The 23,658-nt window shown below is 41.1% G+C and overlaps 1 protein-coding gene across 1 annotated transcript in view; it reads right to left on the bottom strand.

Annotated features, from left to right (window-relative positions):
* SLC6A1 (solute carrier family 6 member 1) overlaps positions 1-23,658 on the bottom strand; it is a 219,190-nt gene that overhangs the window by 48,790 nt on the left and 146,742 nt on the right. Inside the window, exons 2-6 of the mRNA XM_029600770.1 lie at positions 8,541-8,946; positions 6,333-6,464; positions 5,204-5,304; positions 1,866-1,975; positions 1,632-1,764 (exon numbers count right to left, since the gene is read on the bottom strand). Of these exons, the coding sequence (XP_029456630.1) occupies positions 1,632-1,764; positions 1,866-1,975; positions 5,204-5,304; positions 6,333-6,464; positions 8,541-8,778 (714 nt within the window). The 5' untranslated portion in view covers positions 8,779-8,946. The remainder of the gene's footprint in view (positions 1-1,631; positions 1,765-1,865; positions 1,976-5,203; positions 5,305-6,332; positions 6,465-8,540; positions 8,947-23,658) is intronic.

The following is a 23,658-nucleotide window of genomic DNA, read 5'->3' as shown; positions in this document are numbered from 1 at the left end:
AGAATATTCAAAATTACAATAGGCTCATGTGGCTGGACCCTCCCATCCGCCAGTAGATGTCGCTAGGTCCTGGTTTAGATATTTCAACACTATGAGCCTTCCATCCCCCTCGGCTTCCTCCTTTCCTGGAGAGCTGGGATTAGTTGCCTTTGCCTATTTAACCCAGCCATTTTGTTATTGGGGGTGGTAGTGGTTAGTTTTTTGTTTAGACACAAAGCTAGAAAGATATCTGGGTTCTTCTCCCTGGTGAGGCCTCCCTGCCTCAACAGGCTTTTGATTTTTGAAGAGTGCCTTCACTGAGCACTCCTTGCCAGAGGGTAAAATAGACTTTTGCCAGAAACCCTTTGGGACTCCCATTCCAGGACTGAGGCCCAGTGAGCTCATTCACCCCTTGAATGTGGCAAGCACTTGTGACAGTCTTGGCAGCATGAGATGTTTGATGGCCAGAAAATATGTACTTTTGAGAAGAGACTGCGTTTAATCCTTGCTCCTTTGGGAAAAAGTCAACCTCACTGGCTGGACACAAAGGAAAGGGGCTGAAGGTCAGTGAGCCCATTCACCTCTTCAGTGTGGTAACCACCTGTGGCATTAAACACTAGTCAAGGAAGATTTGTGATTAAGGAATATTTTCTCTTGTTGTGAGGAGATCTTTTTAGCCACCCCCTTCTCACTGGAAGACAGGCTGCTATAGCAGGTTCTCGATCTTAAGACTTTTCAGCACGAGGAGTCACCTTCTAAAACAACTACGGAAATGAAGTAAGACCTGGAGACTCCCATCCAGATCTCCACCTACATGGGACGAGGACACAGGGATGGGTATTTGGGGATGAGTCGGAGACTCAGGTAGAACTGCTTTTTCTGTGTTCGAGGGAACCTCCCCAGTAGGATTCCTGTTAGGTCACTGGGAGAGTTTTTGTGCACTTAAGTATCACCATGGGAAACCCTGCCCAGACACCTGGACATCTACCCAGAAGAGAAAGCCATATCATAAGTATGAAGTTACAGCTGTACCAATTTCAGCTGTAATTTCATACTTATGGATAAAATGGACTTTAATTTGACTTTTAACTAATCAGTAAACTTATAATTTAACACCCAGTGCTTTGCCCTGCCTGGTTTGTTCCAGCATCTCACCCCTTCGGATGCAGGAGTTTTCAATACTCCACTACCCAGGCCTGAGTTCCCCCTGAACTTCCCCTCCCCCCCCCCCATAAATCAATCCACCTCTGGGATAGAGAGTACAAGCAATGAGAAGAGCGCTAGCCAGAGAAGCCCCGAAGATTTAAATAAGTTTGTGTGCCCTTAGACTAAATACCCCGCTTAAGGCTACATGCAGAAGGTAGAAATAGTGGCTACAGTAACAGGTTACCTTTGTAGCTTTTAAAGAGAAAAAAACAACTACAAATTTTAATTATTGTTCACATAAGTCTATCGAGGACAATAAATATGCTTGTTTTTGCAGTTCTGTAAGCTGCTATATTTAGTTTCAAGTGGTGAAGGTTCATAAAACTGAAAGATAACTTTTGGAGTGTTTTCAATCAAATACAATTATAATATTACATAGCTATAGACTTGCATCTAAAAGCAATATCTGCATGGTCAGAGTTAAATAACAATAATAATGATCTTACCTTTCCAGTCCAGCCAACCCCTTTCCAGATGCAAAAATACACAAGAACCCATGCAATTGCTAATGTAATTGCCAAAGGCCAGCGGATTTGTCCTGGTTTTTCCAATCCATCTGTCATCTGATGCATGTTACGTCTGGAATCAGCAAAGAAAAATATTGATTTCATGGCCACTTCCCCAGAATGTTACATTGATCTACAATTTATAATAATCATAATGAAATGTATTGCACTTACTCCCAAAATTCAACAACAGCACTTGTCAAATTGGTGGTGTTTACTATGCTGTAATTTGAAAAACAGCGTTCAGTGTTCCAGTAGTTTCCACAGTGTTTCCAAGGAAGCACCTGAAACAAGAAATACAAAGAGGTCTTAAACGTTTAAACCCGGGTCTGCCACATGGTTTTAGTGGCAGTGCTGCATGCTGCCATTTGGGAAATCTGAACATGACTTCTGCTCTGTAGGCTGCTGCGGCTAGGGATGCCACTGCTGCTGCAGCTACTGAAGATTTCCAGCTATTGCGAGAGTATATCTTAGGACCTGTTCTACTATGGCTTATTCTGTGGGAAACAAAGCTTAGAGGTTGATATCCAGTGGGCCGGTGACTGGCAAAGTTACCCAAGGCAAAGTTACCCAGCCAGTTAACGTTGCCCAGATATTCAATGGAATATAACTGGATAAGTGTTTGGCTGAATAATATACCCGGTTACATTTATCTGGGTAACTTCAGGATAGGTATTTGTCTGAGCAAACTTACCAGGTAGCGTTGAATATAAGCACTCAGTATCTTTAAACTTTAACCATGGTCCCAGAAAACCTCAATCATCGCTTCATTTTATCCAGCTAAACTTTGTGCTAAACTTTGCACAAAATTTAGCTGGACAGCAGCATAAAATATTCAAATCTCAGATTTTGTCTGGGTAACTCAAAAAGTCACCCAGAAAAATCCTTTGAAAATCAACCTCTTAGGGAATCTGGTCTTTATTGGGCAGGCCTAGGATACTCAATGTGCATAGGGTTTCAAAGGAAGCAACAGCTAATGGTACCTGACCAAAAATATTATCGTGATGGTTGACCTAGATATGAGGGGAGAAGCGAATTTAAAAATGGAGAAAAGTCCATTTCAATTAATCTGAAATCTCAAAGGAACTGGATAAAACTGAGTAAAAAAAAAAAAGAATTATAAATGTTTTTCATACAAGCTAAGAATCAACCCAGTGCTAACTTCACTAAGGATAACAGCTAATTTTTTAAAATAATGTCATTTCATACTGTTATTCAATAACCTCCAAAGTACATTTCTGTGCTTAACTTGTATTGGTTTTCTTGATATGCCCAATCAGCAAGCCTCTTATTACTTTGGTCATGAACCCTCTGATTTTTTCAGAGAGTTGAAAAATGAACTCATACATTGCCTCAATAAAATGTGTTACTCATCTTATGAATTTGAAAGTGGCCAGCCCGGTGACAGGTGGCAAGTGCTGTGCATCGCCATGCAGAAAATCCCTGGTTCAGTCCTCAAGTGAGGTCTTCCACTAGCCAGGTCAGCTGGGATTGGAGATGCCCTGGAGGTAACGTTCACTACCTCTGGGGCGAGGGGGAGCGAGTCATGGCCATTACTTAATGGTGGTTGGATTCAGAGCCCATGACTGCAGGGTTCCCGAAGGAGCCCTGATGCATGGCTGCTAGCCCAGGACCATCACTGCAATGACCAGGCTGGCTATGTTGATGAAGAGAGGGAAGAGATATAAAATAGGGGAGATTTGTCTGGCTCATGATACCAGGATCCCTGCCCAGGTTCCAACTGAGCTGAATGTACCAGGGAAGAAGAGGAAACAGCTGGGTCAGAAGAAAACAAAAAAACCTGAAAGCTTGTTTCATCGGTATTGCGCATAGTGAAGTGGCTGAAAATAAAAATAGATAACTAAATAGTGAATTATAGAAGAAGACCGTTTTAAAGCAATGCACTTTATCTTGAGCTCAGGAATAAGACAGGAGCTTCATGTTAAACCATCCAGGTAATTTACTGGCAGGTCATTTTGGGAGAATCAAATTTGCATGAAAAATTTGTATTCTGTTTGTGCCTCTTGGGAAATAAGAAATCTTCAATGTAATTAGAGAGCTCCTCAAAATGTTTTGATGATTTTGAGAAATCAGTTTGTGGAAAGGTGTTTGAATGCAAACAAAATATACACAGATTGTTACCCTTTCTAGCCACCAGTAGAAAAACAACTATCTTTTCTAGTGGAAAGAAATTAATCATTTTGTCCAGAGAAGAAGAAGGTAATTGGCTCATTAAGTAAAGTTTGTTAGGTTGGGTTTTTATGGCAACTATTATGTATCAGGATGTATTTCAGAAGACAACATATATTTTTAATGTAAACACAGTCTAAAGACCTTGCTCCCTTGACAAACAATTAACTTGAAAATATACTGTTCACTCACCCTTTTGCATTCAAATTCTACGTTATCTTAGAGGAGTGATACTTTTCATTAGCTGTATTTCCACATTTTCTCTTGAGAGATAAACTTGGGGACACAATTTATTTGAGCCAAAATAAATCCCACTGATGTATCGGTATTTATTATGACTGCGTGATGATTTATCAACCAAGCTTACATGAAAGGCATGAAGGGACACTGATGCAGACCAGTAAGGGCCAAAAGCGTGACCCCATGAATATGCTGACACTATCAGCAACAGTACAAGCTGTCACAACCAGTTTGTTGCTGCAACTAATATGAAACAGGTGTTAAAACAGGAACACATAAATTGAAGGTCAGAGACCTCCTCAACTTAAAAAGGTGGCCCTTAATGTCATGCAGCAAATTAATGGCTAGAGAACTTAAAAAATAAATAAATACACTTGGCAATTAGGGTACGAGGGATGGCCAACTTTGTTTCACCAGTGCCACACACTGGCCAGGTTTTCAGAATATTCACAATGATTAAGCATGAGATAGATTTGCATACACTGGAGGTAGTGCATGCAAATCCATCTCATGCATATTCATTTAAAATAAACTGAAGCAATCAATTTAGGCAGAGTTCTAGCTAGAGATGGAACACATTTAGACCAGGGCTTCCCAAACCTGTCCTGGGGACCCTACAGCCAGTCGTGTTTTCCGGATACCCACACTGAATATGCATGAGATACATTTGCATACCATGGAGACTCAGTATACACAAATGTATCTCATGCATATTCATTGTGGATATCCTGAAAACCCGACTGGCTGTGGGGTCCCCAAGACAGGTTTGGGAAACCCTGATTTAGACTAAAGCAGCAGATGATCTTCTAAAATTTATGTATGCTATAAAACAGCAGGGTTAAATGTAGTATGTTTCTTGCTTTTCCCTTCTCATGCTGACATTTTGATTCAGTTCATTTTATATATATATTTCTTATATATATATTTTTAGTGCTCAGTGATGAGTGAGAGTACCTAAGCCAGGGCTTCCCAAACCTGTCACATTTCTTGTTCTTTCTAATTACCATGATTCTGGCTTTCTTTTGCTAGTATGAATGCTTTCTACTTATAAAAGTGCCATAAAAGAGACAAAGTACACATACCGTGGTAAATGAACTGTATAGGTAATATATGGCCCATGCTATGATCACAATATAGTAAATATTTAACCAAAATGACAAAACAGCAGCAGCTAGTCCCACACCTGTAGAAAAGGAGAAAAAAAAAGTGATCATTAAGCATGGCTCACTGTAAATTGCAGTAATCACTTTTAAACAAACATAGGCCTAGGCTCATCATTCCGCTATAAATATAGCGGAATTCCGCTATAAATATAGCGGAATGATGAGCCACAAAGAAAAAAGTGGCGGGGGAGCGACAGTGTGCACCCAACCGCATCGCGGCGGTGCGTTTTCGCCCGTCGCAGTTGAGGCACGGTGCACATTATGACCCCATAGCGCCACCGTAAAAGGTGGTGTTATTTCCGCCACTACTGCCGGCGCTAATATCTAAAACATTATCGCCCGCAGCGATACCGGAAAAAACATTTTCCTAATCTCGCCCAAACCCTGCCCTCACTTCGCCCCTTTACTTCATTTAAATTTTAATGTCGCGATGCAGTTGCTATTGCGTACATTAGGGCGTTATTGCACACGTTAAGGCCCTAACGCACATGATAAGGCTAGGCCACATCGCATTTTAAAGAATGATCCCCATAGTTAGATTTAGAAAAGTTAAATAGTGGAAAATGTATACTGAAATAAACATTTCTAAAATGTTACTACTCAAGGGCAATCCATGATAATCAGATTCACACGAGTAGAACAGATGAAAACACGTCTTTAATAAAATGGCATAAATGTTTAATATGTTGCAGTGCAGTCAGCTGCAATCTTGCCAATTTCTGGTAAAACCCATGGAGGACAGCAGGCAGTTTTATGTAAAATGGAGTTGTCCTGTGGCCAACTGCAGGAGCCCATGGATGAACAAAGGCACATGCAACTTTTTAGCAGACCTGCCCTGCAGAATGGTGCTTTTTGGTGATTCAATTAAAATATTGCCTAACGTACCATGTACATCATGATTCTGCCACAAAAGGATGGCAAAATCGAGCAGTGCCCTCAGAGTCAGACTGCAATTGGGGCTACTGAGTTTAGTAGCCACAATCAGTTCATCATGTGACTGAATATTTGACTTAATTTTGGGTTCAATGGAAGATGACAAGAAACGTACCTTTAAACATTGGGGCAAGTTTCCAGACTCCAAGGCCTCCTATAGATGTATACTGACCAAGGCTACACTCCAAAATAAACAGGGGAACGCCAGCAAAAATCAGAGTTAGGAAATATGGAACCAAGAATGCACCTAATAGGAATATGGGAAAAAAGGTGTTGAAATCAAAATGTACAAATAATCATCCAAATTCTTAAAACACAGTTGATAGTTAATGTCTAATAAAATAAACAACAACTTCTAAACTAAGCAGTTTTTCAATGAAACAAACAAAAATAGTTGAACTTTATCAACATGAACAGCAAATGGGCTATTTTAAAGAATCAATACAATCAGTATTTCTTGATTTTTATATGATCATATTTGGGAGATTTATGTAAGACAAGAATAATGTTCTACTATTTGCAGAGACGTGGTTTGGAAAACTAACATAAAGGGAAAGCCAACCAAACACTTGTCAGGCTATTTTAGGAGGTGAATTTTGGTTCTCTATATACTAGTTAGCTGCACTATTAGCTTGGGGGCAGATTTTAAAACCTACGCGCGTGGCCTACATTTGTGTGTGTTACCCGGTGCACACAAATGTAAGTCCGATTTTATAACATGCCCATGCAGCTGCACGCATGTTATAAAATCCGGGGTCAGCACGCACAAGGGGGTGCACACTAGTGCACCTTGCGCACGCCGAGCCCTAGGGGAACCCCGATGGCTTTCCCCGTTCCCTCCGAGGCCGCTCCGAAATCGGAGCAGCCTCAGAGGGAACTTTCCTTCGGCCCCCTCCCCACCTTCCCCTCCCTTCCCCTATCTAACCTGCCTCCCAGCCCTACCTAAATCCCTCCCTACCTTTATTTTGTTACATCTGCCGGCCGACTGCCAGCACACAATCACCCAGCACAGCAGCAAATGGCCACTATGCTGGAGGCCTCAGTCCTGCCGCCGCCCCGTCCCCAGATTGGCACCCTGCCCATGCCCCGCCCCCATTCCACCCCTTTCTCAAAGCCCCAGGACATACACGCGTCCCGGGGCTTTGCGCGCATTGCCGGGCCTATACAAAATAGGCTCGGCGCGTGTAACCCATTTAAAATCCGCCCCTTAGTATCTCTTACTGTTGTGTCCCTTTACATATTAGCAGATGCCTGAAAAGTTCAATCATCTGAATCTGAAAGAAGACATGGTTTATAGAGCCATGTTTAACAATGTATTGGATTAAATCTGTATAAGATCATGTAATATTTTTCCTCAAACATGAACATAATATAATAGTATATTCTCCATCATTTTTTTTTTCAAATTTTTAGTAATTCCCATAAATTTACAATGAAAATAAAAATGTTTTTCTGGATGATTGGTTATTTTTAAAAACCCCATAGGACCAATGGACAAAGGTGTGTTAACACTATCACAAGCATTGATGCATGTTAAACACTATCACAAGCTAGTTACGTGTATTGTTAATGTATGTCAACTAGCTTGTTCTGGTTTTAATGTAAAATATATGCTGAGGTAATGAGATGCAAAACTATGCAAAATAGCTCATTATCTATAAGTACAGCCAAAAAGTGTGTATGCAAACTGCTTTGCAGATACAGTAAAACAAGAAACACATTAAAATATTGCTAAACCTCAGTGAGGTATAGTTACATTTTTGCGATATTGTCCCATGTATCTGCATATATTGGTAACCATTTGTATGTCATTAACATCAGCCATTAGAAAGCATTATAAGCACTATAGGCCTGATTTAGAAAGTATTTACACACTTAAAATTGGGTTTTACCTGTCTAAGAGGGCTTTTGAAAATTGTAACAATAAATGCCTTTGAATTGTCCATAGGATATTCACATGTAAGTGCACTTTTTTGCATAAATGGCTTTTTAAAATGGCTATGATAGTATATTACATTTACGTGTGTAACTCCTTTAAAATTACCCTTTATGTTTCTGTATGTTAATGGCGGATATTAATATAGCTTCTTACATCAGCCCCATAGTCTTCTTACTTGTGCATACCAATTGCTGCAGTTGTTTTTTAAAGTAAATGTGGGTTTTATTCTAAAGAAAGCGTCAAATTCTGCAATTATCTTTGAGAATGTGATGGTTCCTTTAGAATAAAACCCACATTTTCTTTGCTTTTGAAATGGAAGTTGCTTTTAAAATAGTTGACCATAGTAGTCACAACATGAAAGGAAGAATCTCAATAAGACTTTACCTCCACCATTTTTGCCACAAAGGTATGGAAATCGCCACACATTCCCTAAACCTATGGCGTAACCAACACAAGACATAAGAAAGTCGAATCTCCCTTTCCAGGTGTCTCTGTCTGTATCTTCTGTTCTTTTCTTTTGTACTTTTACTACCAAGGTCTTCGGTTTGTCATTGGTGATGGATGCATCACTAAGCTCAGTGGATATCTGTCCATCTGCAATTTTCGTTCCATTTGTTGCCATATCTCTTGGTTTGGAATGAGGATGCCTGGTAGCCAGACGAGATATTTCAGCACCAGTCCACGTGGACAGCAGTTTCGCGGCTCTTCGTTCCCAAGTAGGGATTTAAAGTTTAATAGAAAAAGGTACACCAATTATTGATCTGACCCAAATCCTCCGATTTGCATTAATCTGAAAAATATAACATTAGAAATAGAATTCAAAGATATTTCAGAGAAAAGGGGAACATGTCTTTGAGCTATAAGATTTAAGAAATTATATTACCTGAAGTATAAGCCTCAGGTCACACTAAAATATGGAGCCAGTGGAATGTATTAAATAAAAGGGAAAAGTCTCAATCAGCAAATCTGATTGGTTTATGGAGAATTTTGTGCTGTAACTACAAAATATTTTAGTCTGAATCTAGCCCAATCCTTCCCCCACACCCCCTCATAAGAAAGAATAAGGGCTGACTGGTAGATCGGCACCACTCCTCCAGCCCTCTGCCCTACTGAGATTGTTAAAAATGGCTTATCCCAGTCCTCTTTCCTCACTGCCTCCTCTTCAAACCTGGTGTAATTCTCTCATGCCTGTTAGACTCCTTCAAACTCCTCTGGCTTCTGGTGCATTTGGCTTGGCTGATTATTTTTTTTTCACCAGAAACTGAAACAGAATGCTAAACTGTAACAGATTTAATTTCACATCACTTGTGGATTAATTTCAAAAAAGGAACACACAGAGATGTGAAGCTCCTTGCTTCTCAGAACTGAACATAAAAATGTATATAAAAAAAAAAGAATTTAGTGATAATGTGCTGTCAGCCTAACACTGGTTCAGCTCACTGCTGTGCTGCTGCTTAGTATAGTGCAGTGTGCAATAGGGAATCAAAACATTCATTTAGGTTCGTTCATTCATTTTGTAGATCACAATCATTTGGCAGGTTTATCTCAAGTGAAATTTTTTTTCATTTGTTAGTTTAATTCGTTTTTTTGTTTTACATTACTGACGTGAATGTGAGAAGCAATTCATAGGCCCCACTGACTTCTCTGTCAAAGAAAAAATGGGCCTAGGCCTAAGCCTGATGCCAGGGCCCAGCCTGAGGTCAGGTTCCGTCGCTGAGACCCACTCCTAATCCTAGGCCCATCTTCTTTCTTTTGCTGTTGACAAAAAGGTATGCTGTCCACTGGAAGGATGCATCTCAGTGACATCACTGTTGTTCCTTCATCCCGAGTGGATGGCAGAATTTTAATATACTACTGCATAGGCATCAGAACAGGGGGGCAGGGGGAGTCATGGTCCCCCCAAAATGTCCATGGCCACTGCTAATGCTGCCCTGCCCCTGCCCCAATCCTCTCACTCATGCCTCCATGCACTGGAAGAGGATCACAGCCTTGCAGTCCCTGTGGCCACTTCCTCCTCCTCGACTGCCAACACTTGAATGGTCACCAGGTACCGACAGCCGAGGAGAATGAAGCAGCCAAAGTTATTGCCAAGGCCACAATCCTCATGTAGGCAGATCTGAAGAGAACAGCAGTGGCATGGTGATGACCTGCCCATAGGGTCCCCACCTCCCATAGGCTGAAGAAAACCTTGGCAATTCCATATAGATGCCGGCAGGCCAGAGGGGGTGAAATGACTGAGTCAGGAAGTTTAAGGGAAGGGACGGGAGGGGAGGAGGATTAAGAAGTTCTCACTCTCCCACCTCCTCTCCCCCCACTCACTCAGTTCCTCTTGCTTCACTTACATTCCCTAACTTCTTACTGAGAAGAGAGGGGAGGAAATGGGAGCTGAGCTGAGTGAAAGGGATGGGAGGGGGTTGTGAGTGAGGAGAAGGTGGTGAGTGAGGGGTGGGAAGGGAGATGGAGTGAGTGAGAGGGGAGGGAAGAGGTAAGTGAGAGAGAGAGAGAGAGAGAGGGGAGTTAGGGAAGGAAACAAAAGGGAGGATGAGTGAGAGAGGAGGGAAGGAAAGAAAGGAGGAGTGAGAGGGAAGGGGGGTAAGAGGGGAGGGAAGGAAAGGGAGGACTGAGTGAGTGAAAGGGAACAGGGGAAAAGAAGGAGGGATGGGTGAGTGAGAGGGGAGGATTAGAATCAATATTGGCCCATGTGGCCAGAAGAAGAGAGCAGGAGCAGCATCAGCCCATGCCCCAAGAATTATCCCATTGACTGAAGGCAGAAGCTGCCGCTTGTTCATTCCAGAGGGTGAGAAAAATTTATTTATGTTTGTGTGTGTGTGAACATGTAAGAGAGTGTAAGCATATGTTACTCCTGGGGAATTCTGCACAACCTCAGAATTTTATGTTTTGGCACAGAATTAGGAGACAAGTCCAGTGTTTGTGTGTGTGAGAGAGAGAGAGAGGGGGGGAGCCTGTGCAAGGGTGCATGGGTCTGAGTGAATGTGAGGATTGTGAGGAAGTGTATATATGAATGAGAGATTGGGAACTGGTGTGTATGTATGAGGGAATGAGGGTGCATGTTTATTTGTGATAGAGGGAGCCTGTATCAGAGTATGTATGTGTGTGTGTGGGGGGGGGGGGAGGTGCAAGAAGGAAAGGGAGCCTGTATGCAGGTGTGTATGTATGAGAGAGAGAAAGGTAACTTGTATGAGAGGGTGTGGGTGAAAGAGTGAGAGAACCTGTGTGGATGTGTGTGCACGAGAGAGGGAGCCTGTGTGAGGGGCTGTGTGTGTATGGGATAGGGAACCAGTGTGAGGGGATGGGTGTGTGCAAGAGGAATCCTGTGAGTGTGTGTGTGTGTGTGTGGGGGGGGGGGGTCTGTGTGAGAGAGGGGGCAGTATGAGGGAGGAGTCAAACTGTGAGTGGAAGGCTGGGGAGTGAAAGAGTAGAAGGGTTTAAGCCTGGAGGGTGAGGGGAGAGATAATGGATAGCAGAGAAGTTGGGGCCTGAGAGAGCAGAGTGAAAAAGGTCTGGCCAGGGGAGTAGGGATAGAGGTGGAAGGGACACTCTAACAGTGCACTTCTAGGGAAATTCTGCTCAAAATATTAAAAATTCTGCATCTTTGAGTAATAACTTTTCTGTATTACATTTTAAATTAATTACTCAAAGACTGTGATATGTATTGTGTTATTTTGACCAATGTAAAATAAGTAGAATTTTGCAGAATTTTAAATTTTTATGTCCAGAATTCCCCCAGGAGTAACATATGTATGAGAGAATGAACATGTATGTGTTAGTGTGTGTGTGTATATATATGAGAGAGCGAGACAGGGCATTGTTTGTACATACCTCTCCTCCCCCAACTAATCCACAACAATCTCAGGGTGACTGGAAATCAAAAGTTCCCAGGTATGCAGAGAAGCAAATTTCTTGTACCCTTATAAGTTTAATTATTGGGCGTTATTAGATATGTCTGCTCTTTTGAAATATTTAACTGATTTTTAGGAACTTTCAAAATTTTTTATATGAGTTTAATTATTAAGAGATTCATATTCAGTCACTGCCTGGATAGGAAAGTTAGCCAGATAAACTTATTCAGATAACTTTGGAGGTATATTCAATAGTGTGGCTGCACTATTGAATACAACTGGCTAACTTTATCTAGCTAACTTTAGGGAAGTTCTTTGGCCCAATTAGACTTAGCCGATTAAGTTACCCAGCTAACTCTCAATATCAGAGTTATCCAGATAACTTAATCGGTTATTTCAACTCTTCTCAGTTACACTCCCTGAACTCCCCAAATTATTTGTGACTAACATTAGCTAGATAGAATTTAGCCAGATACGTGGCCAAATCTTCATTTAACTGGATAACTTCTGAGTTATCCGGCTAAATGCCTTTGAATATGGACCTCTGAATATTCTATTTGTCAACTATTTTGAAATATTGTTTTTCTTAATGAGTTTTAATATTATGAGTGATATTTTATATTTCTTAATTTTGTTGTTTATTAAGCATGGTGATGTTTCTGGTTTTCCATTGTTGCACTGCATGCAGAGTGTAGCTTGTTGTGGTTTCTAGTTCAGTTTTTGTCTGCACCTTACTATTTCTACTTTATGGTCTCTTTATTCTGTATTTAGTGAGGTTCTGTCTGTGTCTGTGACTGTGTTCTGCATGTGCGGATTGAGGTGAGGTATTCTGCCTTTCTCTGAAAGGATCTATAGCAGCTTGGCTTGTTCTGATTTTTTCGTTTTCTCTTTTACCACTATGATTGATTTTCTAGTATCAAGCATTTAATTATGCTCTATGATTTATGCGAAGAATGTATGTAAGATAGAATGATAACTATAAATATAAAGTATAAAATTGGCAGTGGGAATGTGGGTGGAGCATGGGCAGAACTGGGGCCGAGATGGAGGTGAAGCTTGGTTGGCCCCAACAATCAAAAAGGCATTCCGCTGCTCTGTTTGACTGTACTTTTCAATGGTTGTACAACAATATGGTAATGTTCATTCTGGAGGAAGGCATTGCAGTGACTTCAGTGAGCTATGTACTTTCAGTGGATGGTTTTTTTTTTTTTTTTATTTAATGTTGTCCATGTTTGCTGGTATAATTTTTTTTTTAAGGTTCTTACATGTTTCTAGTTCTTGACACAGTTGGCTAATTATCTCTGGAGATAGGACATAGAAAGAATGGATACATTTCTAGTCTTCACTAATGTAAGTGCTGAGGACATATTTTTGGGTTCTACCAAATGAAACAGAAACATTCCCTGGAGTGGAGAAGTTATTAGCATAAATATCCACCACCTGTCATTCTTTACTTCAATAATTCCAGAGTTTATTGTATCTTGTTGCGAAAATCCTACAGCAGGTGTTGAAGTTAGATTATCAGCCTGCTTACAGATCTGTTGAGAAATGCTGTTAAAATTATTATGTTTCTTTTCCATGACAGTGTGTGCAGCCCTCTAAATGGTAAATATGTATATAAGTTAATACAGGGATAGAATAAATGCTTGGTTGTAATTATGCAGGTACATATAAGGGAATTTCTTCCCCAGAGCTGACAATGAAGACATACAAGAGGAATAAGGCTGGGGGGAAAAGGATGGGGGCAGTTGCCCAGATGTTCAGGAAGAAGATCACAGAGAAGTTAATGGATTCTATAGAGTCAAGGGGAAACTGTATATTAAGTCCTGAGTCTTCCAACAGTTCTTGAAGGTGGCGAGAGAGGAGTGGAGGCCTCATGATATAAAATGGTAGGGATGGCAACAAAAAATGGTAGGGAGGACAAAATGAACTGAGGAAGCAGAGAGTTGAAAGAGGAGAACACTGTGCAGATGGGATATTATGAGGACTATATGAACTTGAAAGAGACCAAGAAGCACAAATTAAAATGTGGAAGCCATATGGTAGTTAGTGAAGGAAATCAAAGAGACTACTGATTATGAACAATCACAGACCACATGAACTCCAAGCTTAACATTCTAAAAACTTGATTATTGAAGACAAACACCCATATTATCGAATATAAACTGAATGCAACATTTCCAACATTATTTTCTTCTGTAAAAATAAAAAAAAACCCCACTTTGAATGTGACCATTTTTTCTTTTAATATTTTAAAAAAGTAGAGGGATTATACACATACCACTTAAAATATGTTATGTGATGCCACTATTTCATTATTGTATCCCATGTACCAATATAACCCATCACCACTAAAAAGATGGAAAGTATCCTCCAGAAAATTAACCAGTTCCTCAGCCCAAAAGACCCAACCTTTGCAACCTTAAGCAAAAACTAGTCCCATGGATCTCCAATATAATCAATGGCATCCTATCCCAAGATTTGCTTCCCAAGACACCCAAGGAAGCAGTAATCAAACCAATCCTAAAAAAAAAAAATCTGACTCCCAAAATAACCACTAACTACTGCCCAGTCTCTAGCCTCCCAGTCTTATCTAAATTAGTTGAAAAGGTAGTCTACTTCCAACTACTTGACTTCCTCTAAAAGAGAAACATCTTGGGCCCCCACCAATCCAGTTTTAGGAAAGATCATAGCAATGAATCTATCCTACTAGATTTAACCAATGCAATCCATCTAAATGCAGATCAAAGTGGTGACTCTATCCTAGTGTCACTTGATTTTTCTACTGCTTTCGACACAGTTGATCACAGCCTCTTGATTCAATGCCTAGAGAATATCACCATCTAAGGTGCTGCCCCCAGGTGCTTCCAGTCCTTTCTGTCCAATAGTATTCAATAAATAGACATTTTTTAGTTTAAAATACTATTTTATGATATGTTGTGTTTATTGTTATTCAAACCAGAAATTGAGTGCTAGAATAAAGGGTATACAGTCCCGGAATTCACATCAATTTTTAATGTCACACATTTTTATTATTCATATTGGCAACTCCACTGTATAAATCAGCAATTGTTTCAACAAGAAGGGTCCCCCGACATGGACCAGTGTTTCGCCAGGGGCTGCATCGGGAGGGACGCACAAAAGAGTTTAAATGAGTACTGTAAATAAAACATAAACATGGGACTGTATTAGAGGAAGCAACCAGTGCCATATATAATAGTCATTTCATAAGTATAAAGTTTAAAAAGAACACTTACCAAAGTGAAGTCTTTAGAAAACATAACAGGGAGCGCGTTACCTGTAATCAGACAAGGAGCTTTAAAGCTGTCAAAAGGCGCCAAAACAGTCATAGACCAATCGGCTGAGGAGGATCGGCTTTATCTTTTTCAGAGCTGTTTCAGGGTTCCCTGCGCTTTACCTATCGTAGAGGTAGGAATTTAAGAGATATTTTAATTCGGTCTGATTTTTCACAAACATCACTGAAACGTAGTCCTGGCAGCCACACTCCATGTGGTAATTGCTCTGTTTGCAAACATACATCTGTTATGACTCATTTCACTGACCCCAATTCAGGAAAAATCTACACATTATATGGCTCCTCTGATTGCAGTTCCGCTGGAGTTATTTATGTGATACGCTGCCCATGTGCAAAACTCTATATAGGCAAAACTAAACAACAGATTAGAACGAGGGTGATTGAGCATCGCTCTAACATCAAACACGCTAGAGCTCTGGCCCCCCTTGTTGACCACTGGGTATCCTTATCTCATACAGTATCAGACTTATTCTTTTTTGTACTGGAAGTGGTCCCTGCCCTCCCTAGGGGAGGGGATTTTGACTCCCATTTGATTCATTGTGAACAACGGTGGATTCACCGTTTAAACACTGTTACTCCGGCAGGGTTAAACAAAGAAATTGAATGGGTTCATTTCACTTGATTTCTGATTGGATAAGAATTCTAGGTTCTGATTGGTGGGTTATCCTCCTCAGCCGATTGGTCTATCACTGTTTTGGCGCCTTTTGACAGCTTTAAAGCTCCTTGTCTGATTACAGGTAACGCGCTCCCTGTTATGTTTTCTAAAGACTTCACTTTGGTAAGTGTTATTTTTAAACTTTATACTTATGAAATGACTATTATATATGGCACTGGTTGCTTCCTCTAATACAGTCCCATGTTTATGTTTTATTTACAGTACTCATTTAAACTCTTTTGTGCGTCCCTCCCGATGCAGCCCCTGGCGAAACACGGGTCCGTGTCGGGGGACCCTTCTTGTTGAAACAATTGCTGATTTATACAGTGGAGTTGCCAATATGAATAATAAAAATGTGTGACATTAAAAATTGATGTGAATTCCGGGACTGTATACCCTTTATTCTAGCACTCAATTTCTGGTTTGGATATATATTAGAGTGCTAGCTCTGCTCGGTTTGCTGTGTTTATTGTTATTGCCATGTTTCTATGTTGTTTTGTGTAAGTTGTATTTATGTTTCTTATGCGATCAGCATAGCACAACTGTGTTGGTTATGCGGAATACAAATAATAGAAACAGTCCACTCCTAAAAACCTCATTTGTGGAGTACCTCAGGGCTCTGTTATTTCCCTGATTCTCTTCAACATCTACATCTGTCCTATCTGAGACCTGATTCTATCCTTCAACATTCAAAGTCACCTGTATGAGGATGATATCCAACTTTGCATTAAACTTGGATCTGATTAATCCTCTCCCATTGTTAAGTTCAACAACCACAATGATAGCAGTAGCCCAATGGCTCAACAACTATAAACTCAAATTTAAGCCTTCCAAATCTGAACTCCTCTGATTAAGTTGGCGAGCTCACTCCCTACAGTCCATTCCCTCCTTATCAGGGACCATCTCCAGCTCAAAGACTCCGTATGAAACCTAGAGATCCAACTTGATCCTAATCTCACTATGGAAACCAACATTTTTAAAGTAGTAAGAGCCTCCATGTATCTCTGCCAGATCCAGCAACTATGCTACTACTTCAATCAGCACAGTTATCCATGTACTAATCACTAGTAATTTAGATTACTGTAACTCTGTTTTGAATGGTATCTCCCAGACCCACCCGAAATGATTACAACACATACAAAATACTGCAGCCAGAATCCTGGTAGGGGCCAAACCGTCAGACCACGTAACATTCATCTTCTACAGATTGCACTGGCTACTAATTGAAACTAGGATTACATTTAAAACCTTCTGCTTTGTCTTCAAATGTGTGAACAAACAGGCCCTGGCATATCTCACTTGTTTCTTTGCCTTCTATACTCTGGCTGCAGAGCTCCAATCCTCCCCACCCCTGACTGTGCCAAATTGAACTGCACAAGACTAAGAACTGTCAGCTGCTATGCTCCCAAGATCTGGAATGAGGTTCCTTTACCAATCCACCAGGAACCAAACTACCTCACTTTCTGGAAAAAAGCCACAGCATGGCTATTAACCAGGCTTTCCCCAGCTGGCTCATTAGGAATATAAAAGTTAAGTTTTTCCCACACTTGGTCCTTACACTACACAATGGCACTCAGGGTTAACTACACATTATATCTGTCTCTTAATTTCTGTATTCCTCTTTGAGACCAAACCTGACAAAATGTGGAATATCAAATGTTTATAAATAAATAAATACTGGTTATGCTTTTCCCTATGTACCCCAGCATCCCTCTGGCTCTGGTCAGTGCTTTTTCACACTAAATAGCTATCTTAATATCCTACATTATCACCCCAATGTGTCGCTCCTGGTTGGTGCAAAGCAGTTCTTCACCACCTATTGCAATACTACTCCTGTTGATTTCTGCACCTCAAGTGCATGACCTTTTTTTTTTTTTTTTTACATTGAATGTTAACTGCCAAGTATTCTAATATTCCTAGAGCTTTCTTAGATTATTTTTTTATTCTGTCTATTTCATCACGGGTGTACTCTCTAACTCCTCCACAATGTTGCTTACAAAGATATAGAACAAAACCAATCCAAGGATCGATGCCTGAAGGATTTTACCTCAGAATAATTCCATTTTCCATTACCCTCTGTTACTCAATCAGTTTCTAATCCAGTCCACCACCTTGGGACACACCCCTAGGCTGCTCAGTTTATTAATGAACTTTCTATGTAAGACGGTATCAAAAGCTTTGCTGAAATCCAAATAAATTACATCTATTGCCTGTCCTTGATTTAATTCTTTAGTCACTCAGTTTGAGAAATCAATGAGATTAGTTTGACATGATCTGCCTCTAATAAAACCCTGATGCCTTAGATCTGCAGCCTGCTGGATTGTTGATAGTTCACTATCATTTCCTTCAGTAGAGCATCAGTTTTTCCACCACTGAGGTAAGGTTAACCAGCCTGTAGTTTCAGCCTCCTCTATTAGTACTTTAATGAACAGGAACCACATCTGTCTTTCTCCAATCCTGTAGATCCACACCTGTCTCCATAGATCTATTGCACATTTCCTTCACTGAATCTGCCAGAACCTCTCTCAGTTCCTTGAGTATCCTAAGGTGCATCCTATCTGTTCCCATAGCGTTTTCTACTTTCAGTTTGTCTAGTTATACACAAACACTCTCTTTCATAAATGGTGTTGTATCTACCCCATTCCTATATATACCATTGGCAACTCCTTCTTCAGTGAAGACTGAACAGAAGTATTTATTTAGCATTTCTTCTTTTCCCTCATCTTTCTCCACACATTGCTCCTCATCTCTTCTCAGTCTCACAGCACCATCTCTGGTCTTCCTTCTTTCAATGATGATGGATAGGCTGCAAAATGGATTTATATACAAATTCTAAAATCAAACTTCGGTTCAACCTCCTGCTTCAGACTGAAAGTAATTTTTTCTCCTATTACATTCTGTGTTATCCCCAGGCTTTAATTCAAAAACCCTAGCTTATAATAAGCTCTCATTATGAAACAAGAACAGTTTCAATGTAAATGGAAAAGCTTCCTTTGCTAAATCAGTAACTTAAAATATAAGGACAGTGGGTAATGCTTGACTGCCTGCCTAGCAATTTATAGACATTTTCTGGCTCAGAGTGATAAGAACTATCAATCAGTAAGCATGGTCTGAAGGTGAGAGATAAGCAGAGCAGTTTGCTTACCTCTGACTGAAAAGGGAGAAAAGCTTAAGATAAGTCTGCAAATTTTGTCTCTTTTTATATCAATTGTCAATTAAAAGAAGCATTTTTTTTTCAAAGCAAGGGTTCTGTGTTACTAAAATAATTTGCATAAATGCAAGCAAAAATATATATTTAAATCTATAATAAGTAACACTTCAGATTAGCATATCACATTGATTGGAATGTGCACTTGCTTTCTAATGAAATGAAAAAGACAATGAAAAATCTTGTTTCATTTTTATTTCATTAGGAAATTAAACCCCAATACTACCACCACTTATAAATATTTTATTTCTTTGTATTCCTGAAGCAACCCCCTCCCAACAGTGCCACTGATATTTAAAAATTGAAAACCACACCACTTCCTCCCCCGTTCTTTCCCCTATGCCCTCCACCCTCCCTGGATGGCTTTTACCCCATGCATTGGCTTTTCCTATGACAACATTTTTTAATGATGCATTTTGTTCAGCTAACTTTGAATGTTAGCCAGATAAATGCTTTATTGACCTTTAAGATATTTGCTATTTATCATGCATGCTAAACTGGTTTTGCATGCACAGGAACTATTAGTGATCTAACCTTTACCAATTAAGTCCTGTTATGGGATAAATGTGCTAAAGTACAATAATCTTAGTGCTGAAATTGATTAAATGTACTATGCAATAATTCTGGTACTGGGATTGATTAAATCTACTAAAGTGCAATAATCAGGCTACTGCAATTGTTTATCCCTTTCAACTGTGGCCTGAGAAATCCCAAACTTGTTACCTCAGAAGCTAAGCAGGATAAGGCCAGTATCTAGGTGGGGTACCACTAGGAAAATCCAGGTGATATGGGCTTCAGAAGGCAATGGCAAATCACTGCAGTGTTTTGCCACTTAAAAAGATCATAGACACTAAGGGGCGGATTTTCAGAGCCCTGCTCGCCTAAATCCGCCCAAAACCGGGCGGATTTAGACGAGCAGGGCCTGCGCGCTGGTGAGCCTATTTTACATAGGCCTACCGGCGCACGCAGAGCCCCGGGACTCGCGTAAGTCCCGGGGTTCTCCGAGGGGGGCATGTCGGGGGCGTGTCGGGGGGCGGGCCCGGTCGTCGCGGCGTTTCGGGGGCGTGTCGGCAGCATTTTGGGGGCGGGTATGGGGGCGTGGCTACGGCCCGGGGGCGGTCCGGGGGCGAGGCCGCGCCCTCCGTACCCGCCCCCAGGTCGCGGCCCGGCGCGCAGGAGGCCCGCTGGCGCGCGGGGATTTACTTCTCCCTCCGGGAGGCGTAAATCCCTGGAGAAAGGTAAGGGGGGGGTGTAGACAGGGCCGGGCGGGTGGGTTAGATAGAGGAAGGGAGGGGAAGATGAGGGGAGGGCGTTAGAGGATTCCCTCCAAGGCCGCTCCGATTTCGGAGCGGCCTTGGAGGGAACGGGGGTAGGCAGTGCGGCTCGGCGCACGCCGGCTATACAGAATTCATAGCCTTGCGCGCGCCGATCCAGGATTTTAGTGGATACGCGCGGCTCCGCGCGTATCTACTAAAATCCCGCATACTTTTGTTTGCGCCTGGAGCGCCAACAAAAGTACGCCAACGCGCCTTGTTTGAAAATCTACCCCTATGGTAGGACCAGGATTAATTATCCAATGCTCAGCATCCAGAAATAGATGGAGAACAAACAACAATAATTGTGAGTATTTTACTATAATTGTACACAGAAACACCTGGCTAATATTCTACTATTATAACATAAGAACATAAGATATGCCATACTGGGTCAAACCAAGGGTCCATCAAGCCCAGTATCCTTTTTCCAACAGTGGCCAATCAAAGTTACAAGTACCTGGCTAGTACCCAACATTAGGGATGTGCAGACAAAAAGTTTATGTTCATAAGTCCATAAGTCGAAGGTGAGGGTCAATTTTGGTCAATATGGACATATGTAGAATTCCATAAGTTGAGGCTATGTCCATACGTGCACCGGTTCCCTAAATTTATTTATTTATTTATTTATTTACATCTTTTCTATACCGACTTTCTAGTAACAGAATTACTGATCAATTCGGTTTACATTTTGAACAATAACAACAGTGACAAGTAAATGTCTTACAAGGAACAGGAAAAAAATAACTTGGAGATAAATATATGGGATGATAACATAAAAGTACTAATTGGGTAAGAAGTTAGTTAAGCAACATATTTCAGAAACTGTGGTCAATGGGGACCAGTCTGGTACAGGGAAGATGGCCAGCAGAGTGCTAAGTATGATCATCCTCAACATCTTCATTGTTGATATGGTGGAAGGGCTAGAAAAGAAGATGTGGATTATATGAAAACCTGCAACAGAGTAGACATGCTGGGGGGACAGAGAAAATTAAAGAGAATCTTCAAAATTTGGAAGAAAGATCAAGGGTTAGACAACTGCACTTTAATTCAAAAAAGAAAAGATATTGTTCAATTGGATACAGAAATCCAAGAACCACCTACTATTTAAGAGAAGAAGATCTAAAAGATCTAAAAATAAAAATTTAAACCCCTCACCCTCCTTAATCCCCCCCCCAAGACTTACCAAAACTCCCTGGTGGTCCAGCGGGGAGTCAGGAAGCCATTCCTGTATTCCTTTGCGAGGAGGCCCCCCCAAGCTGGCCAAAAGTTCCGGTTGTGTCCAGCGGGGGTCCCGGAGCAGAGGCACGGTGAATCACGTGACGTCCGCGTCATTTTGCCCTCACTATGGGTGGGTTTTAGCGCCAGCGCTACCTTTGCCCTCACTATGTCACACTATGACTTAGTGAGGGCAAAAGTAGTGCCGGCGCCATTTTGAATATTGGCAATACGGCCCGAGTGCAGGAGGTCACTCCCGGACCCCCACTGGACTTTTGGCAAGTCTTGTGGGGGTCAGGAGGCCCCCCCAAGCTGGCCAAAAGTCCCTGGGGGTTCAGCGGGGGTCCGGGAGCGATCTCCTGCATCGTGACATCGGGTGACAGGAACCAAAATGGCGCCGGTGCTACCTTTGCCCTGTCAGATGGTAAGGGCAAAGGGCCACTGGCGCCATTTCTATTAACGCAGCCGTGGCCCGAGAGTGGGAGATCGCGCCGGGACCCCCCCCCCAACTGGACCCCAGGTAATTTAAAACATTTTGGGGGGGTTCGGGAGGGTGGTGGATTTGTTTTAAAGGGTCGGGGTGGGTTTTAGGGTTGTTTTGGTGTGCCGGTTTTCCCGCCGATTTACGATTTGACGATTTTTTAACAAAAAAAACCATGACGATCAGATTTCCCTCCCCCCCAGCCAAAATCGATCGTTAAGACGATCGATCACATGATTCACATCCCTACTGCATACCACTGCCAATCCAGAGCCTAGTGATTGAAAAACACTGTTGTAGACTGCATATATTTACATCCTTAAGTTTCTTGATGTAAGGCTTTGGGTGCAAACTCTGCAGCACTTAGGTAGCCTTTCTTTTGATCACCTCCAGCCTGGTACGGCCTCCAGAACATGATGTAATAAATGAGAGGTAGTCAACACTGGTCCTCGAGAGCCACAAACAGGCCTGATTTTCAGGGAATCCATAATGAACAAGTAGGAGATAGATTTGCATGCATTGCCTCCAAGATTGTAGGGTGACTGCTGAAGTTGGTGGTGCACCAGAAAATTTGCTGCTGTCAAGTACCCTACAAAACAGTCCATCCTCCTGCATTATTAATCCTTGTGAGCACTATATTTTTGGCTGCAAAAAGCCTATCAATTTTATGCTCACAGCAACCCAATCCTCTTCCTCTTTTTGGCTGCTATGCTCTTGGATGTGCACACAGTTGGTGGTGCATGGCACACCCCGTTTCAAGATTGGTGGTGCCTGTGCACCACTGTGCACTATGGGCTCTACGCCCATGACTGCCTCCATTATATATAAATTTAACACATGCATATTCATTGTGGATATCCTGAGCAAGCCTTCTCAGACAGATTACAAGCTTAGTCCTAAATTGAGTAATAATTACCTCTGCTGACTGCACTGTATATTTGAATGTTTTAACTGTTTTATACTTTACTATTGTGTTTGATTGTTGTTCTTTTGCTGTTATATTTTAATGTCTTAAGGTTCTTTGAACACCATTATGATGTAATTATGAATGACGGTATATAAAATCTTTTAAATAAATAAATTTATAAATAGATTTGCTTGTGGTTCTTGAAGACCCCTGCAATAAACAAAATGAGTCCTAACCAATGACTTGTAAACAGTGTCATCTTATTTTCTACTGATAACACTGGTCTACATTTGAAAAAATGTTTTCTGTTGACCTAATTATTTTTGCTGATTTTACCCAAATGAAAGGTGCTGATTCGAAATATGAAGTAAAAAAATATGCAATACAAATTTTTTCACAAATGAGAATGTTTGATTAAAGATTATAAAGTCAAATATCAAGGGTAATAAGAAGTTCTGAAGAAGCGATAGCACGGAATATATTTGTTTCATGCAAGAAAGGAGTCTATCGTCTAACCAAGAGAGCAATAGTTGTGTAAATTTTA

The sequence above is a fragment of the Rhinatrema bivittatum genome, chromosome 4 (assembly GCF_901001135.1).
Source record: "Rhinatrema bivittatum chromosome 4, aRhiBiv1.1, whole genome shotgun sequence".
NCBI classification, from domain to species: domain Eukaryota; kingdom Metazoa; phylum Chordata; class Amphibia; order Gymnophiona; family Rhinatrematidae; genus Rhinatrema; species Rhinatrema bivittatum.
This window is presented reverse-complemented; position numbering and strand designations above follow the sequence as displayed.